We start from the raw sequence: 25,995 nt of genomic DNA, 5'->3' as shown, positions 1-25,995 counted from the left end.
TTGTCCCCACTCCGCAGGTGCAGTCCCAAGGCCCCCCTGGCCTGGGCTGTGCCAGGCAGAAGCCAGCTCTGGAGCCTCCAGACTTCTGCCGACGGCTGGCACCGGAACCTCGTGCGTCAGCCGGTCTCCAGTGACTCACCTCTGAGCGTGCACCTGCGTCTCAGACTTGCTTCCTCTCTGCACAGATGCCACTGTCACCCCCTTCCAGAGGAGGACACTGAGTCTTGGGGGGCTGAGTGCTGTGCTCCACTCTGCTACCTGGGAATCTGAACCCAGACTTGCCTGATAATTCACCCAGCAGAGGCACAGAGCAGGGGCGAGGGAGTATGGGAAGGAGAACTGGGGTCTATTTCCGGTTGCACCATCACTGTGTAACCCGGGGTCCACCCCTTGCCCTCTCTGGGCTACTGGCTGTCGGCCAGAAGAGGCTTTTATTCTTGAACCGTTCTCCCTCCAGAGTGGGTGCAGGGGTTTGGGGGTGGGAACTATGAGATCCAGGCCTGTGTCAGGGCTGGCTGTGGCCCCCTCAAGGAACATGTGGGGAAACTGAGGGTGGAGTGCGGGCAGCTCTGCGGTCACTGTCTGGGTACAGGGACGTGTTCTTTGCCACCTAAAGCCACCTGAGCCGCAGTGACGAAGGGAAGGCAGGGGTGCTGAGTCAGCACCTTTTACAGCCACTCTTGCCCCCGGCTTGGGAGACGCTGCTGAGAGGGAGAATGGGGCCCAGCCCGCAGACCTGACTGATGGCTCCTGTCACAAAAATCCCGGAGACATTTGTCACAGGTCCACTTCCCCGGCAAGTGTGACCTCGGCAGCGGGCGTCTTCCTTCGCTGCTGAAACTCCAGTGAGGCCGTGGCCACTGGAGCGGATGCAGGGGACAGGGCTCAGATGCCATCTCCCCTCTGGTCACCACCGGCTGCTCCCAGCCCCCAGCAGGGACTCAGAGAGCAGGGGACACGGCGGGGCGGGGCTTGGGCACTTCTGCGCTTCCTCCCCTGCTCTTCCTGGGTGACCTCTCAGCCCCTGGGCTGGCACCCAGCCTCTGGCTACCAGGGGACGGATGGAGGGCTGGGGCAAGGTCAAGGACGTCTCAGAGGGGACACAGAAGGGCTGGGTCTTGAAGGGTGGGCCGGCAGAACAAGAATGGGGAGGGTGGTGGGGCCTGGTCAGGAACACAGAGGGGTGGGGTCCCAGCGGCGCTCAGGAAAGAGGAGGTGCCCAGGGGGTCACCTCAGCTGCTGCTGATTGGCGGGGGCTCGGGCACAAGGAGAGGCTTCTGGTGTTGAGCACCCTTCTCACAGTGGGGCTGCCTCTCTGGAAGTATGCAACTGTCACACTGAGGTCCTGGGACACTGACATGCCCATCGGAGGCAACAGGAGCAGGGCACATTACGGTAGGAAGGTGGAATGCACTGTGGAGTCACCCACCTTCTGTCAGTTTGCTCAACCTACAAATCACCCACCCTTCCAGGGATGTATCTACATATGCTTGTGCTCAACATTCACTCATCCACCCGCCACCCATCCTCATCCATCCTCATCCATCCCTCATCCACCCAACCACCCCCCATCCATCCTCATCCATCCTCATCCATCCCTCATCCACCCAACCACCCACCCACCTATCCTCATCCATCCCTCATCCACCCAACCACCCCCCCATCCTCATCCATCCATCCCCATCCATCCATCCACCCATCCCCCTCTACTTCCGCCATCCATCCACCCACCCATCCACTCATCCCCCAACCATCCATCCCTCATCATCCATCCCCTAATCTCCCACCCCATCCTCATCCATCCACCCCCCCATCCCCCATCCACTCATCCACTCATCCCCCAACCATCCATCCCTCATCATCCATCCCCTAATCTCCCACCCCATCCTCATCCATCCACCCCCCCATCCCCCATCCACTCATCCATTCATCCCCCAACCATCCATCCCTCATCATCCATCCCCTGATCTCCCACCCCATCCCCATCCATCCATCCATTTACCCATCCCCTTCCACCCACCCATCCATCTGTCTATCCACCCATCCACTCACCAAGCCTCACCAAGTGCATACTGTACACCTAGACATGTGCTAGACGCTGGGAAAACAGACATGGACCAGACTAATACAAACCCCTTAAACTGCAGACAGCGGAGGCTCCCACACAGGGGCCCCAGCCCTGAGGGAGGACGTCCTGAAGCATGTGGGGCTCCCTGCCCCGCTTAGGCACAGCAGCCAGCTTCCAGTCGTTTCCCCGCCACTGTTAACAGGAGAGTGCTCACTGCCAAACAGTGCTCGCTGACAACCACCGTGTCAAAATGCAGCTGGAAAAATCCAGTTGACCACCCCCAGGCCCTTGATGATTCTACAAGTATAAGGTGGAGTAATTTCTTCCACTAGTTAGATTCATCCTGACACTTAAACGCACTAAAATTAACTCATCCATTCCTCTGCTTATACAAGTTCGCTGCGCTTACTGCCTTGTCATTGTTCACTAAGGCTTCATCTCTGGCTTGAGGAATAATTTATCTGTTGCCTGGCAAACTCACAGAAACTTTCACAAACCGCTTTTTCCCTAAGTCTTCAGAAGACATGGTGAACTGGCTGACACCACAGAACTAAGCCATGGTGCCACTGGCTCACCGAAGCCACACCAGACTCTGACAGACAGAGCTCCTATCTGCTCAGAAAGATGACCGTTTACTATAACATGGCCTTTCCAGGGAGTTCATGAATAACTGGAATGTAAAATGTGAAATTCTCGAATGCTGCGAATTGTCTTCAGCCACGTGGGAGAGATGGAACATTCCAACATTTGTGGAGGGCGTGTGAAAGCCATGTCAGCGGCGTGCTCTGAGACGAGGTGGAGCAGCCCAGAGCCGTGTTCTTGGGTTCAGTGGCCGAGCCTCCTTCCCCAAAACCGCCTTCCTGGAGCTGTGCTTTGGGGGGGGGGGTAGAGGAGCTCTACCTGCAGGCGCTGTCCACCTCACCTCTCAGGCTGCCCCAGGTGAAGCTCCATGGAAGAAACATTTCTGCACGATGTGAGGGCTACGAAAGGCTTTGCATTCCCAAGAGCTGTTCTGTCCTGACAGCCCTTGAGAATCGTGCAACTCATCCTCTTTGCCTTGTTGCTTTGGCGCCCAGGAAGCTCAGAGACACGTTGGCAGCTCAACTTCCAATCTTTTCTAGTTAGCCTCATTCAGCACTGTCAATCCACAGATTCCTTCTGCGAGTCATAGTTGGGGAGAACAAACCCGATTTAGGGTCTGTGCAGGTCACCATTACATCACCCACTACAGCAGCTGGGACAAGCATCCTAATTTGGGGTTGTTTGCTGCATTGTTTCAAGAGGCTTTAGGGAGAGGAAGCCTCCTGATGTCAGAAATGGCGTGTTTTAAAGCCGAGTGGCTCAGAGACACTGGCCAGGGTACTGAACACCTATGCACCTGGCTTTTCTCATCTCTGAAACAGGGTTATGGTCTCTCAGGGTGCTTGTGAGGGATTATTTACTTATTTAATTTATTTGAGAGATGGGGCAGGCAGAGAGAATATGAAACTTCCATCTGTTGGTTTACCCCCATATTCCTGTAACATCTGCAGCTGAGCCGGGCTGAAGCCAGGAGCCCAGAACTCAGCCTGGGTTTTCCAAGTGGCTGGCAGGCTCTCAACTTCTTGAACCACCACCTGCTGCCTCCCAGGGTGTGCACTGCTAGGAAGCTGGCTGGAAAGCAGAGCTAGAAGTGGAACCCAGGCACTCTGCTATGGATGTGGCATCCCAGGCAATGTCTGCCCGGCTATGCCTAAGGCCTGCTCCAAACCTGGAAACCTCCAAGATATTCCAGAGAGAGAGAGAGAGAGAGAGCAAGAGAGAGATCTAAATGTGAAAAACGAAACAATGAAGCTTGAAGAGGAAGCCACAGGGATCTTCCTGACCTTGGATTTCTTAACCAGGACACAAAAGGTACAGGAAAAGAGCTGGAGAAACTGGGCCATATTAAAAGCCTTTGGAGGGAGTCGGGGACTGAGATGTGAACAAGGCCAAGGCTACGGGCGAATCCAGTGAGGGATTGTGGCAAGAAGACTTTCAAGATCTATTAACTGCCCCCTGCCCCGGGACCTGGGGGATGACTCTCACAGAGGTATGAGGGGCTTCAAAAAGTTCACACAAAAAAGTGCATCATGAGACAACCAATGTAGTTCAGGATTTTTTACACCAAAACCAAATCACCTTTTAATTCCATTTTCCACGAAGTCTTTGAAGCACTCCTGGATTTCTTTGTGTGAATGCCTGGAACTGGTTAACAGACCCCGAGACACAAAATGATCCTTCCTGGCATCCCTGGGGACTCCTCCAGTTTTCCACGATTAGCTTTCCCCTCTAATGGGTTTGTTCTTTGCTGGACACAGGAGGGCCGGCGCACCATCCATCACAGCAGCTCAATGTCAAAAGCATTCCCAGAGTGCACTCCGTCTTGTGAGGGCGCAGGAAGATGGATTCTGAAACCCAGGACTTCATGTTCAACGCAGAGACGGAAAACAAGCTTTTTTTTGCAAATAAATGGCAAGTCAGAAGCCCCGGAGGACTGCTCTCTGCTGGAAAAAGTCTCATCTCAGCAGCAGCTGACAGGAGACGTGCGCTATCCAGCCAGCATCCGTGCCTCTGCCACCTCCGATTACCTAGGCTCCTGCGTCAGTGTCACTTGGGTACTTCTCATCCTGCAGAGGTTTTCACAGCGCAAGAAGAGTTCTTGGCTACTGAGTTCAACTTAGAGCCACATCCTGCTTTTATAATATGCTTCTGCAGCCTACTCAAAGTCAAAGCCAATGTCAGATAAAGGGACAACGGTGTGCGCCTTCATTCTCTTGCACCTGTTCCATCAGCCTCCCTCCCCGTGGCTCCTGGAGTGAGACAGGTCTGTGTGTCGCTGGGCCTTGCATTCTGCACGCTGACAAACACAGCACACAGCAGGAGAAGCACGGGGCGGGGGTGCTCTGATGGAGCCCAAATTGATACTGAAATGCCAGGCTCACATTTGTCAAACCGGATACTGAACTTCTTGTGGTCAGGCTGCTTGGTTCCGTGTTTGTCTTTAATGCTCAGCAGAATTTGTATTTTACGAGGATTTCCAGAGCACTCCACAGGTTTCTGAATATACGACCCCGGCATAAATGACACAGTGCCTGGGAATTTGGCAGTCTTGTTGTTGTAGATAATTGGATTTTATGCTTGGCAGACACGCCAGCACCCTCGTGTGGCAGGTGTAACTGATCACCCTCCTCCCGGACAAGAGTAATGAGGGAGCGATGCCCCAGGCGGCTTTTCTCACTGTCCGCAGGGTGCTGGTGACACGCTGTGTGCCTGTAGCAGCCACATGGACCGTCCCAGTCCTTACACTACTGGGCTTGCTGTGGATATTCTAAAGTATCACGGGTACTTCTTTATCTTGAAAAAATATGAGCTTTGAAAAAGCTCAGATTATTTCATGAGCCATCCTTTAACTTAACCTAAAACTTGAAATTTCAATAACAGGAAGAAAAAAATCTCTGCCATCCAACTTCACATGTGCCCAATTTACAAATGTTTATCCTTTAAACAGCATCGATAGAACCCACTGGCCCTAAGGAGTACAAGTGGGTAGTCCACAGTCTTGTGAGAGGTATGATTTTATTTTCTATACATTGTATACATTGTGAGGTTAAATGTGCATAAAATAAAGAATGCTATACACAAGCAGCCCTACGGACTGTGCAGTCAGCTCAAGGCATGGTTAGGAGGGTCAAAGGGCAATTGACAGGAAGGACTTTGCAATAATACGTCGGAAACAGGGTTCACATTCATAATATAGAGAGAGCGCCTATATATGAAAGCAGCCAGTAGGAAAGTGGGCAAGAGGGGAGGGCATTGGCACGGTGGTGAGGATGCCACTTGGACGCCCATACCCCACAGAGGAGCGCCTTGGTTTGAGTCCCAGCTCCACTCCCCATTCCAGCTGCCTGCTCGTGTGCACCGGGGGAGGCAGCAGGTGAGGGCTCGAGTACCCGCGTCCCTGTCACTCACACCAGAGACCTGGGCTGAGTTTCTGATGCTCATCTTCAGCCTGGCCCCAAACTCTGGCTGCTGTGGGCAGACGGGGAGTGAACCAACAGATGGAAGACCTCTCTGTCTGTCCATCTGTCCATGTGCCTTCCAAGTAATTAAAAAAAAAAAGTGCAAAAGACTTGAACAATCAGCTCACAAGAGGATATCCAAGGTGCTAAACTATACTTATTCACCAGAGAAATTCATGGTAAAAACACAATTTGCTATTTCTACTACCTACTAGAATGACTAAAATGAAAACTCCAGACACTACCGGTGCTGAGGGGGCTTCAGTAAGGACCCTCGTCCACGCGGTGGGGGTGCAAATCCGTGCCCTCACTTTGGAGGCCTCTTTTGTGCTATCGATTGAAGCCAAACACAAGTACCCCCTCCAATCCAAATTCCACTCCTAGGGGAATGCATTTTCCCACAGAAAGGCATCTATCTGTTCACCATGTATTACAGCCCTGTTGTCCCTCCCATGAGCTAACCACTAGCCACATGTAGCCATTTAAATTCAAATTAACTAACTTTAAATTAAATGAAAAATGCAGTTCTTCAGTTACACTAAGTTACACGCCAAAAGCTCCATGTGGCTAGCGGCTGTTGTACCGGACAGCAAAGATACAGAACATTTTCATTATCACACAAGGTTCTGCCGGAGAGCACGGGACTACAAGGCTCAGGGCAGCACTGGCCGCTCATCGCTCAACACGGAAGCCCAGGTAGATGCTCCCTGAAGCAGGGCGGGTTCGCTGTTTGTGCTCCACTCACACACGGAGTGCCACTTAGTGATGCGGATGCAGGGCCTACAGCTGTACGCAGTGACGGGGTGAGGACTGCCACATGCAGCGAGCGAAAGCGGCCAGGCACAGAGGAAACAGAGTACAGGGTGCCTGTAACAGCCAGACACAGGCAGAGCTGACTTCTGGTGACGGACGTCACACCAGGGCTGCTGCTGGCTGGGGGCAGAGACCAGAGCACGTGAGGGGAGTTTCAGGGCACAGGGGGTACGGCATCTCCTGATAGGAGTTTGTGAAAATTCACTGAGCTACTCACAGGTGACCTGTGCACATCTGTAAGTTACACTTAGTGCTGTGGTCAGGGAAGGAAAGAGAGGAAGGTGGGAGGATGGATCTGACGTCCCATCGGCTGGCTTCCATGGCACCAGGCTCCACCATGCTGCATCGTCAGCCGCCAATAGAGTAACAGGTGCCTCACGAAACTCCTGCGTACTTCCTCGTTGGCTCCTGTGGGTTATTGCTACTTTAAAAAAAAAGGGGGGGGGGGACCTTTCCTGGAGTATCTTCTCAGAAAAGAAATGCTCAGTTCTGAGCGCACAGGTGCCCAGCAGGGCCGGGGGAAGCCAGGGCTGCCAGTCTGTGCGCCAGCTCCTAGGGGAGGCTTAGGGGGCTTGGTCCCCCTGATCTGCATCCCCTCAGAGAAGTAGCTGGGGCCTGTCTCAGCGTCTGGGGCCTGTCTCGGCGCCCCTCGTTCCTCGGAGGGAGGCCTGAGCTGGCCCCCTTGTCCTCACTGAGGGCGGAGCTGCGGCTGCCTCCAGGCCGTCTGTGTGGACGCAATCCTTGCCCTAGACTGTAGGGTGACGCCCTCACACGCCCTGGGGCCCGGCCCTGTCTCTGCTCTACAGCTGTCTCCACAGCAGTGGCACAAAGCAGTGGGGGGGTCACAGGTGATTTCTTACTCCTGCTCTGCTCGGGTCACCCCAGCCACGTGCAGGTGACAGGGTCTGGACAAGGCTGGCAGCTGGCCAGTCCCTGAGGCGTGCTTGTCAGTGGGCCGGCAGGCCGCTGGACACCCACCCGCAGGACGGGAGAGGACCCTCGCGCTCCCAGTGGAACCTGCATCTAAGGATCCTGTTTTACAGGTGAACGGACAGAGGCTCTGGTGACGGAAACACATGTACTCCCGGGTTCTGGAACTGGGTCTTTCAGACCTCGCTGCAGTTCTTGCCTTAGGCTCCATTTGCCCCCAACGCCCACCCTTGGTCCTATTCCCAGGGCACACAGGTGCCATCCGGGGTGAGGGTCTGGGGTAGGGGCAGAGTTCAGCCCGGGAATGGCTCTCCATAGCAAGCCGAGTGAGTGTGGGGGCAGGGTGTGGAGGGACAGCCTTCAAGAGTTGACAGCTTAGGGATTAACAGGGGATGTGCACAGGGGATGTGTAACAGGGGTATGCCTCAAACACAGAGAGAAGAAAGGAGAAAGAAGTCTAAGAAGGACAAGCAGAGTGGGGAGTGCCCTGGGCTTGGATCCAGAAGCTCTGCTGCTACATGCCACTTGTTCCTGGCGGTGGGTCCCCGGGCACGCGCCTTCCCTCCCAGGTCCCTCTCTCCTGTCTTGAAGCAGGTGGGCTGCTCTCTACAGTGGGGATGCCACAGAGGACCGTCAGCCTTTCCCAATCCCCTGCGCACAGGTCCAGGGACAGGCCAGGCTGAGAGTCAGGGTCGCCCTGGGCAGAGAAACCCAGTGTCCTCACTGGATCCTGCCTGGAGGAAAATCCCCCTGCTCATGCACGTGGCTTTGGGACGCTATGGGCGCCGACCCTGGGGACCAGGCTTCCCTTGGCAAGATTTCCAGGCTGTTTGCTCCCGACGGCCTGAGGCTCCGTCTGTGGAGCTTCCCTTCCCCACGCTGCCATGCGTGCTCCCAGTGTGACGTCACCCGGCCACACAGCGCTGAGTCACACCCATACCCCGACAGCCCCTGAATTCACAGCCCCAGCTCCCGGCTGTGCTCTGAACTGCGGGCTTACACAGCCACTGCGGACCCTGCTTCTGCACCTCGCTGTCTGCAAGGCCCTCAGACGCAGCAGGCCAAGCTGGGAATCCTGACTCACCTCCCCGCCCCGGAGCCTGCCGGTGGGCTCCCCATCCACAAAGGGCAGCTCAGGTCCCCAACGGTGTCACCTTTCACTCTTCCTGTCACCCATCCCCAAGTCCACAGGCTAAGAGCGCCACGTGCAACCCTGCGCCATCATGCCAACTCCACTGCGAAAGCCCTGGCCCAGGGCAACTTGTCATGGCCTGGACCACTGATCTAGCCTCCTAACTGGCCTCTTTGCTGCCCCCTGGGTCTCTCTCCAGCCCTTTTGGCCACAACCAGGGGTGGGCAGGTCCCTTCTTGGCTCAGAACCCTACCCGTCTCCCTGAGCAGGGGTTGAAGTCCCCCGTGGTCTCCCAGGCCCTAGGCCCCCTGACCCCTGCTACGTCTGTGCTTTCCCTCTGCTCCTCTTCAGCAGCCTGGCCTTCTCGCTGCTGCTGGAAGAAGCTGCACCTGCTCCCACTCGGGAATTCCTCCTCCGGGCACCCTCTTCCTGGGGATAGCTGCACAGCTCTGTCCCTTCCTTCTAGAAACTGCTGTGCCTGTTGCTTCCTGTGAGCCTGTGCCGCTACCCATGACCTCTCTCCTGCTCTTTTGATCTTCATGGCTCTTCCCACCATTTAACATATTATTTAGGGGCCGGTGCTGTGATGCAGAGGATTAATGCCCTGGCCTGCGGCACCAGCATCCCATATGGGCGCCGTTCTAGTCCCGGCTGCTCCTCTTCCGATCCACTCTCTGCTGTGGCCTGGGAAGGCAGTAGAAGATGGCCCAAATCCTTGGGCCCCTGCACCAACTTGGGAGACCTGGAAGAGGCTCCTGGCCCCTGGCTTTGGATCGGCACAGCTCTGGCCATTGCTGCCAATCGGGGAGTGAACCATCAGATGGAAGACCTCTCTCTCTCTCTCTCTCTCTCTCTCTCTCTGTCTCTCTGTAACTCTGACCTTCAAATAAATAAATAAATAAATTTTTTAAAGCCTTTGTTTTAAAAAAAAACATATTATTTATTCATTTGTCTGTCTCCTCTGACAACGTCAGCTCCAGGACACCCAGGAGACGGCTCGTCCCTGATCCACTCCAGGCACCTACAAGGGTGCCAGTATGTGGCGAGTGCTTGGTCAATATTTGCTGACTGAATGAGTTGAATGCTAGCAGCCTGGTGTCGGGACTGTCTAAAACACACAACAGGGACCATGGTGGTCCCTTGCAGATAACCTGGCGGGGACACTGGTACAGCTTCAGGCTTTACCCTGCCTCAAGGTGCCCATGGCCTCAAGGTGCCCATGCACCCTGCGATGCCCCCACCAAGGTGCCGGGCACTGAGTGGGCACCTTAGCTCATGCCCTCTCCGCACGCTGCCCCACAGGTTGTGTTGCAGGATTCACAAAACCAGGATATCGCCAATTTCAGCCAGGGGAACCGAGGCTGGGCGAGGATAGATGGTGTGCAAATGATGTGGCTCCCTGTGCTCCAAAGCCCTCGCCACCTCCCTCTGCGGGGCTGTTTGTGAAAACCTCACAGATCAAGCCAGGGTCTTCAGGACTGGTTCCCAGTGAGACCTGTGAGTCCCCCCCGCCCCGCCCCACGGGCTGGGTCTTAGCCACTCCCTCACCCTTTCTGAGGGGAGAGGGAAGGGCCAGCCTGGGGGGAAGTCCTGAGAACCAAGCGGGCTCTGGGAGAGCTCAAGAAGCCCCTCCCCGGGGGTCTGGTGGACTGCGGGGGAAGCCCCCAGGCGCAGGGGCCAGCGAACAGCTGGAGCTTTGCTGGCTGCCCAGGGCTCTGCGAGAGCCCGGGCTCCTGCTGCTGTCACCCTCACTGCACTAAGTGCTCAGCCTGTGGTTGGATGCCCTCTGCCAGGCACTCCCACAGGCCACGATCGTACGCTGAAGGTTGAGATCAGCTCTCAGATGCCAGCTCTTGGGCAGTCACACTCTGTGCTAGGCCCGAGGACGCAGAGGAGGGGCAGCCAGGACGTTCACCGGCCAATAAGGCGCTGCCGCAGAGGGAACTCTTGACCTGAGTCCTGGGTGAGGAGGAGACTGGGCTCCACCCGGTCCTTTTGTGCAGTCGCGTTTAAGGTCTCGCAAACCCTTCACCTGCGGGACTTCACGGGGTCCTCACAGCATCCCTCTAACGTACGTGGTCTTGTCGGCTGACAAGTGAGGAAACGGGTTCGGAGAGAAATGACTCATGAAGCCACTCCCTTGATTCCCTGTCCTCAGAGCTCAGCCAGAGACAGACCAGGGTTTCATCGCACAGGCTAATGCCACTGGGGAATGCCTGCTTGTGTTTACAGTCTGAGGTTGCATCCAGGCTTGGGGGAGAGCGTGCTGAATTGGATTAGTGATGCCTGCTGTGGGCACAGAGATGCTGACGTGTGGAGTGTGTCCCATCATTTGTCCTCCTTGCCCTCGAGTTCCTCCTTCTGTTAACCAAGTCTGCAAAGGTAACTGTTAGGACGAGCAGGGCAGGAAAGAGGAGTAGGGCTGAACCCCAGATGCACCTCGAGTCCCCAGCCTTTTCCACTTCCCATTCTCCACCACTGAAGACCTGGATAATGCTGAGCTGTGTAGGTAGAAGGTGGCCAAAGGACAAGACTCTCCAGATCTGAGCATCAAAGATGAGGGTGGGGTTACTGTTGCCATTTTAGAGATGAGCACATCAAGGTTTCTAGAAGGCACTTACTCCAATCACAAGGTTGCACTTGAACTTGAGCAGTGTCGACTGACTCCACCACCCCGACTCCCAGGGAAGCCCAGCCCACCCAGAGGCCCTCCCCGGCTGTGATTCCCTGCCAGCCCAGGGACAGCCCGCATGCCTCCATGAGCTTGGCAGGGACTTCTCCACGGACGACCGGGTGCTACCTCCTGCCCTCTGCCATGGCTCCAAAGCCCCTTCTTCCCCAGATCTGTCCCCAGGGGCCAGAGGGAGATGGGTGGTCCCTCACCTCCCAGGAAGTATAGGGAGCTGCTGTCTGCAGGTGATGAAGAAGAGGTTGTGAGGCATCTGTTCCAGGAGCCTGGTTCCTGCGGAGATCTGGGGGAGTCCTGGGCTGCCCTGCCCAGCTGGGGGCAGAAGGAGGAGGCCCCACATCTCCAGTTCCTGGGGAGCCAGGCTGGCCCTCCCCACCCCCTCAGCACGCAAGGCAGGACTGGAGATGGGCTCACAGCCTGGCACCTGCTGGCCAATGATTCCACTTCCCTCTGGAAAGTACCGGATCACAAAGCTTGCAGGGTTCCCTGGGCCAGGACTCCTCCTGCCTCCCCCTTTCCCATTCTTGTTCCTCCCTCTGCCTCAGTCTTCTCACCCGCAAATGGGGCAAAGATAAGCTGAACTGAAGGTGCCTTAAGGTGATGAGGCTTCGGGGGTGGGGGTAGCAGGTGTGGGCAGTGCCTGGGAACAGTCAGCCCAGCCTGATGCCTGCAAGGCCCATGGGTGAACCTGCTCATCCCAGGGTTGGCAGGAAGTGGGCAGACCTGTGCCTGTAGGAGGGTTGGCACTGCCTACCCTGCACTTGGTCGATGGGACCCTTTCATCTACGGATCCCTGATTACAACAGATTCCCAGTCCTGACTCAGCAAGCAGAAGGCAGGGCCGGTTATGCATCCCTCCCCCCCACCACCCCGGCAATAATAGCAGGTGGTGGTGGTTCAGGGGCTCAGGGGCCACCACAGGGGAAAGTAGGTGGCTGCTGAGGTGGGGCAGGGGCCTGAGTTGGGGGATGAGGAGCTGGTGGAGACCAGGGAGGGGGAGCTCCAAGGAGGCTGCAGTCTTGGGCACCAGGGACACCCCAGTCTGTCCATCACCTGGACTGGTGGCATCAGGGAGCCATGAGGCTACCACAGGGTGAAGTCATAGGATGGCTTTGGTAAATGAGGGGCTTCCTGGCGGGGGATCCATGGGACACTGATTCCAGGAGACGTCCACAGGTTCGCTAGGTTTGGGTGGAGCAGCAGGCTTTCCCTCTCCTATGGGAGTCCCCAGTACGCATCGCTGCTCTAAAGGCTCTGAGAAGTCCTGCAGCCTTGTTACCGTGTCTCAGCCCACACTGAGCACATCCACAGCCCTTGAGGAGCTTAGATCCGAGCGTGGGAAAGGACTGACACAGAGGCCTTGGCCGAAGTGGGAATTCCAGGTTTCACGCAGCATCTCGCAGGTGTCACAAGTCTCCTTAGGGCCCGCCCCACATGCATGCCACCACACCGGACCCTTGGCTGGACCCACAGACTTCTTTGGCAAATATCCTAGCGCCACTCTCTGCAACCCCACTCCAAGCTCTGCCCTGGCCAGGCCCCAAGCGAGCGGCGGAGACGCGGGGAGACTTACAGGGGCAGGGGCGTTTGAAGGACATGTAATCCTTGGAGCAGAACAGCGGAGCCAGCCTGCCCGCGGCACGGCTCTGATTCTCGCAGGGAACGCCCCTCCACTCACCTGCGGAGACACAAACAGGCAGGTGATGGGCTGCCCACGTCCCCTGAGCTGGCAGCCTCTGAGGGTGAGCACAGTGACTTTGAGCACAGGTGTCCAACCAGGGCAAGGACCTGTGGGCCCTCTGGTCTGTAGTCTGGGGCATGGGCTCAGAAGTGGGATGAGTGCGTGCTGGGGTCCCAGTGGCAGGAGGTAGGGGGAAAACCCCTGCAAGATGGGCCATCAGGCAGGAAAATAGGGGCTAGGAGTTCTGGCTGATGAGGCCGTGAACGCCCACTGTCTCAGACTGCTTCCACGGACCACAGCACCCCAAAGCTCTGAATACTGCTGGGGCTGGAAAGACCCTTCAAGACCAGCCCAATGGCCCCATTCGACAGGAGGGAAAACTAAGACACAGAGAGAGTGAGCTCATTCAAGGCCTTACAGCTAGCTCTGGAGGGGTGTTCCTCAACACCTCGCTCAGACACTGATATTATTATGGTCACCCCAACAACTTTAAGAGGAAGCTACCTTTCTCATCCTCACTTTAAAATCAGGAAGTTGAGACTCAGAGAGGTCAGGTAGTTTGCTCAGAGTCACACAGCTTCTAACAATGGGCTGGACCTAGAATCCAGCACTGCTTGGCTGCAAAATGCACTGTGAGAAGGCACCCGATGCAACACAGGCCCCCCCCCCCCCCATGAACTTGGGAGCTCTCTGGCCACCTTGGGCAGCAAGGGAGCAGCAGCAAGGGACCAAGCTCCCTTGCTGCCCATTCGCAAGGAGGCAACATTATCTAAAAGTAATCCGGATTAATTCAGTCTCTCCTGCGTGGACCCTGGTGATATGAGGTTGTGGGAGGGAGACGGGGCTCTCAGCTCTAAGGGAGTGGGGGCACCTGTTTGACAGGCAGCAAACTGCACCATGAGGCTCGCTGGGCAGGGCCCACCACGCAGAGTGCAGCAGCAGCAGTGCTGTGGGGCTGGTGGCTTCCCAGCTCTGGGCAGGTCACCGCTGTGGACAGGATGTTTTCCGGGGTGGCAGGTTCAGAGGCAGGGACCCCTAGAATGGTGTATTTTTTTCCTCCAAGTGAGTCCCCTGTTTGGACAGAGCCGTGGATGAAGCCAACTGCACTGAGTCACTGGTGAATGAGAGGCATGTCTGCAGTCTGCCACCAAGTCCCATTCACGAATGCTGCTGTCAACTCTGCTGCTTCCTGGGGAGTGCCTTTGGGCCAAGTATGTGCTCTCTGTGCCTCAGCATCCTTCCTAGCAAAGTGACATAAGAGCCCTCAACCTGCTGCAGGCTCGTGGGCTCTGTATGGAGAGCCCCTGGCCTGGGGAGGCTGCCCTGGGAGTCCCTCTCTCCAGGTGTCTCCTGCAGTCCCCTCCTGACACTGCCCCTCCTTCCCTGGTGTCAAGTCTCACCCCCCCCACCCCAACACCCACTCCCAGTCTCCATGGAAACCGATGGATGAGTTCTGACCTGTGGATGCGAGGGTGGGAGGTGATCTCCCAGGCTTGGTAGGCAAGGCTGCTTGGGGAACTGTGATTTCACATAAGAAAATTCTAGAAGCATCGTGGGGCCTGCCATCCACACATTCTAAAAGCACATGTGTCTGCATTCATGCTGGTGGGGGTGCTGTATGTGCACACACATGTGTGTGTCTAGGGAAAGCAGTCAGTCATCCCTTAGGCTGCTCCAGAGAGATCTTCCCTACAGGGAGAGTGGAGCTTGTCACTTCCTTCCTGGAAACCCGTAGCTCTGCGGTGCCCTAGCAATTGTCCTGGCTTCACACCATGACCTCTCCTGCCCTGCGGTGCTGCCTGTCTCTTCAGTGCACATGCTTAGTGAATGCACCCAGAATGTACACCTGGTGCTATGGGGGGTGCTGATGTCCCTCCCCCCTCAAGGGGTTGTCCCCAGGGTCTGCTTCCCCCAGAGGTCCCTGGTCCCTGGTTTCCTTCCACAGGGCCCTGTGACCCTGTGATGAAAGCTGAGGTGTGTGAGAACATCTTTCCATTCTGCAGATGGGAAGACTGAGGCTCAGGGTGATAGCAGGGCCAAGGTCACAGAGAAGAGATGGGGGAAGAGCTTCCGTCTGTCATCATCTCCCCCTCCCTGCCCCAGCACCCCTCCGTGACCACCTGCTGCCCTGGTGCTCTGGCTGGCCAGGTCCTGGTCACACATCTGTTCCCTTCCCCCAGCAAACTCCTACAGAGCTGTCAACGCCCCACTCACAAGTCCTCCCCAGAGAGGTCCTCCTTGACTGCTGCAGGCACAGCGGCCACTGTGGCTGCTTCTGCACCAAGGGACATCCTTCCAGGATGTCTCCGGTCCTGAATCCTTGTAGATCAGGGGCCAACATGGCCTCTGCTGATAGGGCTGGGTGCTGAGGGGCAGGCTAAGCCAGCCTCGGCCTGACGCCGATGCGGGACGCTCTGGTGAGGCTGAGGAGCCCTCAGAAGGAACTGAGCTTCTTCTCCCAGATGCCTGTCACCCTGGGTGACAACCAGGCTGACCTCAGCCAGTTCCCTGCACCGTGGGAACAATCAGCACTGGACAGCGCCCCTGCATGCACCCCGGATCACTCACCAAGCACCCACCCTGTGTCCCATGAAACTCAGGCAGCAGGGGCCTTTCAGGTTCCAAACAAGACGCTGGGTTCCCCCCACGCAGTCTGCCCTGCCCCCTCACTGCTGCCTCCATGGCTGGGTCTCAGCGAGGACCCTCATCGGATGCTCCACTTGCATGCAGCTTTGCTGGGACCAGCAAAACTGGGCTGGGGCCCCTGTAGGAGCCAGGCGTCCCTGCCTGGGACCACAGCTGCTGCCAGGACAAGGAGGACAGAGGTCTGGTCCAGAGGGGCCCAGGCTGTGGTTTGCTGGGAGTGGGGGGACCCCGGCTGCGGGAGCCTGGAGGGCTCACCCCTGACGTCACCTCTGCCCTGCCTGCCTCTCTGAGCCCAGCACCTGTGGCTCCTTCTTCCCGGTGACTCGTCTGTTTCCCGGACTATCTGGCTGGGAACCTGAGGGTGGGCAGGCGTGCTCTAAGCTTGGAAGCCCCATCAGGCCCCTCCCCTGACATCCCCACTACCCGGATGTCTCCACTCTGTGCCCCGTGGTGACGCTCAGACCTGTATAGAGCAGTAGTTCAGCAGGGGAGCGCCTGGGTCTGCTGGTCCCAGTGCCAGGGGATGCTGAGCGTACAACCCCGCTGGTGCAGTTGGACCCAGGAGCCCAGCAGACTCCTGCAGGGAAGGGCTGTGGGAGTGGGCTGGCCTTGGGAATGAGGCCATGTGATGCCTCCTGGTTTGTGCAGTGTCTGCTCAACTGTTGCCAGGTGCTGGCAACTCACTGGATCCTCAAAAAGTCCCATTCTACAGGTGGCAACACTGAGACTCAGAAGGAGAAAAGGGCCTGGTGGGGTAGCGAGTGCTGCACCCAACACTGCTCCTAGGAGGATCTGAAGCAGGGAATGATGTGGCCAGTGTCCACCTTTTTAGGATGGTCTCCCTGGGCTTGGCATGGAGGCGGGAGGCAGTGGGGCCCAGGAGCCTGTGCTTGGAGGTGATGGGGCTGAGGGAAGGCAATAGCGATGCCAGAGGTGGGGGAGAGGCTGCATTCAGTGGTCCAGGTGTTACTGGAAGGCCCTAGTGGACCAGGTCTGGGTGCTGGGGGGCCGCAATGAGCCTCACTCTGAAGCCCCCGAGCTCAGAGCTTTCCTGCTAGAGGTGCGGATACGGTGGCGATGGCAGGGCTTGTTCCCTGACAGTGTGCGCAAGCAGGGGCAGGTGTGCGGGTGGGGATTGCACATCCAGCCATGGCTGCTGCAGAAGGCCACGCTGAGGGGGACCAGAGGAAGCCAGCCAGATGGGCAGATAGCTGAGGGAGAGAATTCTAGCTAGAGGGAGCAGAGAGTGCAAAGGCCCTGTGGCAGATGCATGCTGGGCAGGTTTGGGGGACAGATGGAGCAGACGCAGAGGGTGACGAGGAGGCGAGGGTGACTCCCTGTGTCTGCTTGGGAGATTTGTGGAAAAAGGAGCAACTCCAGTCTAGACAGTGTCCTTGGCACCTCCCACAGTGCCTGGCACACAGGAAGTGCTCAGTGGCTATTTACTGAATGAATGAATGAATGAATGATGTCATCTCACCAGGGCTCCAGAGACTTGTGGGTGTGCGTGTGATTCACCCGGAGCCAGGAAGAAGTCAGAAATGCCAGGGCCTTTGGTGGGACGCACTGACCTCGCAGGAGCGTCAGTCTCCCCAGGGCAAGGGCCGGCTCTGGGGCTGCAGGCCGGCTCCCAAAGCAGCAGGAAGCCTTTCTCCTGGCACAGGCAGGCCTTCAGCAGAGGCTGGGACTCAGCTGGGGGCTTCCTTAATGGAGAACATTCCTGGGCAAGTGCAGACAAATGACATGAAGTGCGGGAATGAATGAATTCCGCAACGGGGAGAGGAGTGAGAGAACACAGCAAAGCGAGGGGCGGGAGGCGCTGAGGTTTGCAAACAGGTGACTTGCCCTTGCTATTAGCGAAGAGATCCCCTGTGTGCGGGAGCCCCTGCGGCAGGAGGCCCACTGCATCCGGGCACCTCTGGTACCTGCGGCTCCCCTGGGTAGGGCAGGGTATATCAGAAGGTAGCCAGGGCTCCTCCTTGCCTCAGTTTACCTAAAAAGCTTTCTCCAGCTGCACCCTCTCCCCCACCACCACTGCAGGAGGCTGGATTTCTTGTTTAAGTGCCTGAGCCAGTCCCTCTGCGCGCTGGCCAATGGGCCCTGACCAGGGGTAGTAAAGCCTGAGTCAGGGCTCAGAAAATGCCAGAAAGACGCAGATAACCACTGTGAACAGCAGTGAGGCACAGCCTGCAGTCAGGGAGGACAGGCTGAGCAAACGTATGGCCCCCACTTACAGCAGAATGCAGTACAGTTCTGAAAACCATATAAATGGAAAGAAGTTTAACAATGCACCTTCAGTCCAATATTAAGAGGGAAAATCCCACATTATGAAAACAACAGCCAGGTTATGGAACTATGCATTCGGCATAAGCTGTGTTTTGTAAAAAAGGAAAAAGCCCCTACAGCATGCACTCATACCCAGCAGAAGACCAGGAAGGGCACAGAAGAGAGCGTTTAGTCATTGTGTTTCTGGACAGCAGTGGGATGAAGGATTTTTGTGTTCTTTATGATTTTCCAAATTTTCTACAATGAACACACATTGCTTTTATTATCTGAAAAAAATCACTAAAACGAAGATTTGTAAAAACCTTTTGTGCCAGCAAAATAAAAAGTAATTAAGTGACTAAGTCAGCGACAGTTAACTCATTCAAAGTTTTTAAAGCCGATTTCATTGCCTTTGAAAAGATTTTTCAAAAGCAAATGTGTCTTTGCACTGCCTGATGAGAAACTTTTTTTTTTTTCTACAGGCAGAGTGGACAGTGAGAGAGAGACAGAGAGAAAGGTCTTCCTTTGCCGTTGGTTCACCCTCCAATGGCTGCCGTGGCTGGCACGCTGCGCTGATCCGATGGCAGGAGCCAGGTACTTATCCTGGTCTCCCATGGGGTGCAGGGCCCAAGTACTTGGGCCATCCTCCACTGCATTCCCTGGCCACAGCAGAGAACTGGCCTGGAAGAGTGGCAACTGGGACAGAATCCGGCGCCCCGACCGGGACTAGAACCCGGTGTGCTGGTACCGCAAGGCGGAGGATTAGCCTAGTGAGCCACGGCACCGGCCAGCCTGATGAGAAACTTCATGAAAATACTGAAAAAATAATCTGCATTGTCCTTAGCCCTCATCAGATCATCCCTGTTGCTTGAGCAAGACGTAGGAGCCAAATGTTTGAACCTTAAGGTGTTTACTCAACCCACTGACCTGCTTGGCCATAATAATAACAGACTTTCTGTCTGAAAAACACTTTCAGATTTGCAAAGCACATGAAATGCTGGCATTATTCTAAGCCTGGGGGATATCACAGCCTACCCGTGGGAAGCTTATATTATATGGATGAGGAGACAGAGTAAACAAGGTGTCTAGATGCTGCGGGGAGTAAGTGCTAAGAGAAGAAAGGAGAGAGGGGGAATGGTCACCAGGAAGAGGCTGCTCTCAGATCATTCTGATTAAAATCAGTTTGACGACTGTTTGAATAGAAAAGCACCAAGGCACTTATAAAAACTCTATGCCTATGGACAACGGACGTCCTTGTTCAGTTCTGAGACATAACGCGACTGAAGACTTGAAATGACTCGCTCCATGCACCTAAGTTACACTGCCCAGTTCCGAGGAGGCACAGTGCGGTTGCAGACAGTCCACACCGAGCGGAGTTTGAAGGCCTCAACCTCTCTGGGTCTCAGTGTTGTCGCCCACGGAATGGGGACACTGACAGCAGGGATCTGGGGGAGGGGCCCGCAGAATTCGAGAGAAGACGCTTCCGTTTAGGAAAGTGCACGTGCAGTGCGTGCCCACAACGCAGGCGCGGCAGGGCCACCAGCAGAGGTCCGTGCACAGCCTCTCCTCTCGCAACTGTCCCGTGAGGGGTGGGAGAGCCGTTCCCATTTTCAAGAGGAAGCAAAGGCTTGGAAAGGTAAGAATCACCTTCCAAAAGGCGAGGGTGCGCTCCAGACCACCGGCAGTGACCCGGGCAGTCCAACTCCGGGCAGCTGGGCCCCCGCCACAGCCCTGCTCCGCACTCGCTTCTCGCCCAGGGCTCCCGCGGCCCTCTGGCCTCGCTTTCTCCTGCCCTTCACCCGTGCTCCCAGCACTTCTGGGGCCAGAGGAAAGGGCCCTTGGCGGCGTCTGGGCGATGGCTCCCAGATATCATGGGTGATGCCGACATCCCATCACTCTCTGCCTCGGCTGCGTTCCACACGCCATGTGCGCCAGTGGACACCAACCCAATCCATCTGTGATGAATTCCTTTGGGAAGATGTGGGGTGGGGATTATCTGAGATGGAGGGCTGTGACCCCTGAGTGGGTGAATGGGGCGGGGAGGGTGTGAAGGGAGCTACAGAGGAACAAAAGGGGAGGGTGGAAGGAGCCCGGGGAGATAGCCCATGCTGCCGGCTCACGAGCGCCCCCCCTCCCCGCACCACGTGGCCATGTTGCTGCCTTTGGGATCCCTACCTCACGCCCTGTTCCTGGAAGCTGGGCCACAGGTGGCCACGGACTGAAAGTATGGGCTGGACCTTGGCATTCTTCCCACCAATGCTCCTGGTGCCCTGACCTTCCCAGGCATCCCAAGCATCGTGGGTCTCCCTGCTCTGTTCCGGACCTGAAGCCCCAGCAACTCAGACCCCTCCTGGGGACTGCTCCACTCCGAGGTCCTAACCTCCCAGATCTCTCCTGGAGCCTCGGGACCTAGCCACCTGCAGGTGCATGTCACAGTCAGCAAGGAGTCCTGGTTGGGACCCTCAGGCCTCCGGGTGGGCTCCTGCCGCCCCGCGCTGCCTATCTGAACCCTTCCCCACTGGCACGCCCCAGCCACGTGGCAGCCTGGCCAGCGGCTCCTCAGGGACGGCCATCCTTGCAGTGCCCTCAAACCCCGGCCAGCTGTGAGGTGTGCAGATTCCCTCGCACAGAGCGTGAACAATGTGTAGGGCGCCCCTGAGGCACCCCCCCCCCACCTTCAGAGGAGCCTTCCCTAGCCCTGGAGGGTGATGGTGGGGCAGATGGCTTCAGAGGAGTGGGCGTCTGAGAAATGGCTGGGCCCCCACAGTTTGGAAGCATGGACAGCACCCTGAAGCGGGGTGGGGGCATTGTGTCCCTACTAGTTCAGAGGCCCTAACTCTGCCCCAGCAACTATGGGTGCTGGGCCCCTCCCAGAAGGGCACCTGTGGCCAGCCATCCTTGGGTCTCCCAGGGACACAGTCTCACGTCATCCTCCCAATTTCCTATGTGTTGGATGGGGACACAGAGGCCCAGGGAGGTTGAATGTCTCACCCTGGTCAGCTCAGCAGCGGGGAAGTCAGCCAAGCCCCCCTCAGGATCCCAGAGCCCTTACACACTCTGCTCACACCAGAATCCTGCCCACTTTCCAGCCAGGGGAAACTGAGGCAGCGAGCAGTTAAGTCACTTGTTCCTGCAGAGCAGGCAGGACGTTGGTGGAGGGCAGGGCTCAGAGGGGCCATCCTCTCAGCAGGCGCCCATGGGACTACGTCCTAGATCAAGACCAAGTCCCCGGAGCCCTTGCCTCTCAGGTTTGTGCCCTCCACTTCCCAGCCTGGGGCTGGCCACCCACGCCAGCGCGGGTGGAAGAGGGCAACCCCGGGCCCCCAGAGCAAGCCGGCCTCTGGGCTGCGGGGAGGCCACAGGTCGCGAGAATCGGCCGTGGCCGATTCTGCCCTGCTTGGGACGGCGCCTGGGACAGGGGCTGCCGCTCAGCGCTGCACAGCCAGCAGGGGCCACCTCCGCAGACTCAGCCTGGGTCCCTGACAGCGACCGGGAAAGTCTGCCCCACAGCGGGAGAAGACTCGTGGGGCCGGGGCCGGGGCCGCTCCCGCTCCCACCTTCAGGGCCAAGAAAACGGCTCCCTGGGCACGGAAGCAGGGACCCGGCCGGGGAGAGGCGCCCGTCGGAGGCCAAACTTCGTACCTCGGGGGCTGGGACATGGGTATACGCTCCGAACTCCGCCAAGCCCCCAGCCCCTTTTCTCTCCCTCCCCGGCCTAGCGTGCGCCCTGGTTTCCCCTCCTGGCTGGGATACTCAGGGGTTCCCAAAACCGAGGGCCAAGGGGCGGGGGGCGCTGTCATGGACACCCCCGCCCCCCACGCGGGGTGGATGCCCTCTGGGACTCGCAGCAGGCAGGGGCACCTCCCGTTCCCCGAGGCCCAGGCGTCGGCCCGCGCCGTTCCCAGTGGGCGGCCTGGGGAAGCGGGGGTCAGGGCCCGGGGTCCTCGGGAGTCCTGGGATCCCGCTCCGCTGCGAGCGCGCTGCGGTTCCGCACGAGACCGCGCATCCGCCAGCCGCCCCGCGCGCCGAGCCCCCGCGCCGCGCGCCCCCGAGCCTGTGCGCCCGCTGGTGTCGCCGCAGAGCGCAGGGAAGTCGGCCGGGACCCCTCCCCGCCCCCGCCCCCGCCCCGGCGCCGCCCCCGGCCCCACGCCCCTTACTCGGCTTGGCTGCCGCGCTCCGCTCCGTGCGCCGCAGTGCCGGCTCCAGCTTCGGCTCCCGCTCCGGCTCCAGCTCCAGCTCCAGCTCCGGTTCCCGCTTCGGTTCCCGCTCCGATGCCGCTGCGCTCCGGCTCCGGCTCGGGCTCGGGCGTCGCGGGGGGCGCGCCGCTCCGCCTCGGCCTGCTCAGCGCGCAGGGGCGGGGCGGGGCGGCGAGGCGAGGCGGGGCCGGGCCGAGCGAACCCGCCGCTCGCGATCCCGGGCCGAGGCGGCGGCGGCGGCTTCCCGGGACGCGGGCCCGGCCCCGGCCCTGCCCTGCCGCAGCCGCGCCTGGCCGCCCACGCCACCGTCCCCGGCTCGGGCCTCTCGGCAGCGGCGGTTCGGCTCCCGGGCTCAGCGCCGCTGCGCCTCGGTCGGGGTCATTGCTGAGTCGGGGCCGCGGGCGAGGGGGAGGGCCGAGCCGCGCCCCTCTGCGCACGGCCAGCCCGACACCCACACAGCGGCGGGCGGGGCCGGCCGAGGGCCGCAGGGGGGCCGGCGCGCCAGCCGGACGCGGAGGGGACCGACTGGCGTGCGTAGACAGTGGCACACAGCCCTTCGGGAGCAGCGAAGGACCGACGCCCAGACACGTGCGGAAGAGGGTGTAGAAGCCCGATGTCAGGGAGGGACGGCCAGCTGGACCGAGGCAAGGCTGGCCTTTGGGTGGGGGACGCCTGGCACAGGCAGGGAGCGAAGGGCAGAGTGGAGAGCGGGTGGAGAGCGGGCGGGCGGGCACGGCGTTCTTGGGCCCCTGGGAGGGGCGGCCGATCCTGGCTGAGTCCCAGCACCTAGCGGCTGGCAGGTGAGTTTCGAGGCGCCAGGGTGTCAGCTGGGTTTGTAGCCCTGCCCCTGAGCAACCAGCAGGCCTGTTTCCTGCATCCTTGGCCCTAATCCGTGCGTTCTGGCTCTGGAGCTTAGTCCCAGACCCGAGGATGTGCCTGGCTTAAGCGAAGGTTCTGGGCTTCCAGGACCTGCTCTGCCTCCACTCTACTCTGGGGCCTTGGGGGGACCCCAGCTCTTCCCCTTCTCTTCATTACCCCGGAGCTCCGTTAATTGCCCCCTGCTGGGTTGTGGGGCTCGATAGTTATCTGTGGCATCATTCATCGAATGCCCCTGCTTGCCTGGGAGTGCAGTGCGGGCAGTGTCTGGGTGGGGTTGCAGGGGCTGCACAGAGTGTGTGTGACCTGGTAGCACGCATTGCTCCAGCCCACTCCTCACCCCGTTCTTCCTGGTGAAGAACCTGGAGTTTAAAGAGGCAAAGCAGACTCACAACTAAAACCTACAGGCTTGCACCTGGCTGCAGAGGATTTCTGGAAAACAAAACGCGGTGACCAAGAGCTGAACACATTGATGATGAACCTTAGGGAGGCAGAGGGGTCAGGAGGACATCCAGGAAGGGAAGTGAGGTGGGGGGCCTTCAGGGAGGGGGCGGAACCGCAGGCTCGAGGGTGGGCGGGGCGGGGGAGGGGAATCAAACCTATTGCAGCCCCAGCCCTGTGACTCCCTGGGTCTGGGGCTTCCCTGGGCAGAGGCCTGGGGAGCTGCTCGGTCCAGGGTCTCTGAAGATGAGGCCACCTCCCTGTGCCTGCTCACTCTGGGCCCCTCCTGCGACTGGGAGGGGTTCCTATCCAGATGGGGCTGCTCCAGTTCTGTCTGGGGCTGCCATGGGGGCCAGAACAAGGTCCTGAGAAAGGCGACGTGTGCTTATTTCCTGGATGAACAGATGGAGGCCCAGAGAAAGGAGGGGACAGGATTGCAGGCTCTCAGACTCCTAGACCAGGGCCATACCCGCTGCACCGCCCTGCTGATGGTGACCTTGGTCTCCCTGAGCAGACACCTGCTGATCTGCACAGATGGATAGTCTAGTTGTTGGGTGGTTTTACCTGTAAGCCGTGCCCTGTGGCAGCACCGTGTGGGTGTGCTTTGTGGTGGTGACGGTGCAGGTGTGGCTCACCTGGTGTGAGTCCTGGTTGAAGGCTCCAATCCTAAAGAGTTCATTCCCCTCACCACTCCTTGAGAATCACTGCTCTAGAAATGTGGCTTGTTCTGGTTTCCAGTGGGCCTCAGGGTGTTGGTCTAGATGTGGGCTGTTGGGTCACACCTGTTTGTCCCCATCTCACTAACTGTGGGCAAACACATCTTAGTGTAGGGCACTTGGAAAACCCCAAAGGAGAAAGAAAATAGCAACTAACCGTGATTAATTTCTTAATTGAACAAAGCTTCTTCTTGTGTTTCTGCAAGTTGTCCTCAAATGGAGTGAGCTTGCTTAGTATGACCGCTCTTCCTCTCTCGCGCACCCTCCGTGGCTGCGTGCTATCAGACGGCTGTACTGTGTTTTACTTAGACAATCCCCTGTTGCTGGGCACTTAGTTTACTTGAACTTTTCATACTTCTGAACAGCACCACAGTGGACACCACTGTGGGTAAGTGTGTGCGTGCCCACGATTACTGTTTCAGTGGGCGCATCTGTATTTTTTGAGGTCCTCTTCTGTAGGGGCTCAGGGTTGCAGGAAGGGCACCCCCTTGGCCTCAGGGAAGCACGATGGTGCCCAGTGTCTGCTTGGCCGAGGGCCGAGTGGGGAGTTGGAGGAGGAAGCCTTTGGGAAGTCACAGGGCCATGGTGTGTTCAAGTGGATGCCCCCAAGTTCAAGTGCTGGAAACTGCACCCCGACTGCAGTGAGAAGTAGGATCTCTAAGAGGTGAGCAATGGATTCACTTAGTTCCCACAGGAGTGGTTACTGCCAGAGTGGGTTCCTTACAGAAGGATGAGTTTGGCCCCTTTCTGGCATGCTGTCACCCATGTGATGCCTTGTGACATGTGACACAGCAGTAACATGCAGTCCCTTGATCTTGGATTTTCAGCCCCTGGAACTGTGGATCAAATGCATTTCTGTTGTTATCGCTTACCCAGTTGGCTGTGTTCTGTTACAGCGGTGCGAGGCAGGTGACATCTCAAGACAGGTGCCCTGGGACCCCCCCAAGTGCTGGGCTCTGGGGACTTCCTCAGAGTGGGCTTTGTGTCACTCTAGTCACTCACAGGGAATCCCAAGGGACATCCTTTCTGATTGTAAGGGATGGAGCCCAGGATGTCGTCCACCCCAAACAGAGCCGCTGGGGCACAGGCATTGGAGGGTCCTGCTTGGTCTGTTCTCCTTCCATCCCTTCTCCCTTTAAGTCTCTTTGCCACGCTGCCTCACACCTCCCTAACATGGTGGTTAATTTATCCATTTCATTGTGTGTGGGGGAATCTGACCTCCTGGATGGGAGACTGCCTGTTTTACCTTTCTGGAAGGTCACCTGTTGCTGGTGTATCCCTTCCACAGAAGGACGGCAAACCTTTCTTCCCAGCCAAGCATCCCGTCACAAAGGACCTGGTTCTCCATGTTGCTTGCGTAAGAGGTAGAGAGCACCCCACACCCTAAAGAGGGAGGCAGGAAAATCTGCCCCGGCAGCATGGGGAGGACTTTTCTTCTTTCTGTCTGCTTTTTCCTGCAAGTCTCCTTGCATGTGTCTTGGGGGTGCTGAGGGAAGACGCAG

At 57.9% G+C, this 25,995-nt stretch overlaps 1 protein-coding gene across 1 annotated transcript in view; it reads right to left on the bottom strand.

Moving 5' to 3' along the window:
- Nucleotides 1–22,550, bottom strand: part of BEAN1 (brain expressed associated with NEDD4 1) — a 37,106-nt gene extending 14,556 nt beyond the window's left edge. Inside the window, exons 1-2 of the mRNA XM_070063495.1 lie at nt 22,422–22,550; nt 13,246–13,350 (exon numbers count right to left, since the gene is read on the bottom strand). Coding sequence (XP_069919596.1) covers nt 13,246–13,270 — 25 coding nt within the window. The 5' untranslated portion in view covers nt 13,271–13,350; nt 22,422–22,550. The remainder of the gene's footprint in view (nt 1–13,245; nt 13,351–22,421) is intronic.
- Between the last annotated feature and the right edge of the window lie 3,445 nt (nt 22,551–25,995).

The sequence above is a fragment of the Oryctolagus cuniculus genome, chromosome 18 (assembly GCF_964237555.1).
Source record: "Oryctolagus cuniculus chromosome 18, mOryCun1.1, whole genome shotgun sequence".
Lineage (NCBI taxonomy): Eukaryota > Metazoa > Chordata > Mammalia > Lagomorpha > Leporidae > Oryctolagus > Oryctolagus cuniculus.
This window is presented reverse-complemented; position numbering and strand designations above follow the sequence as displayed.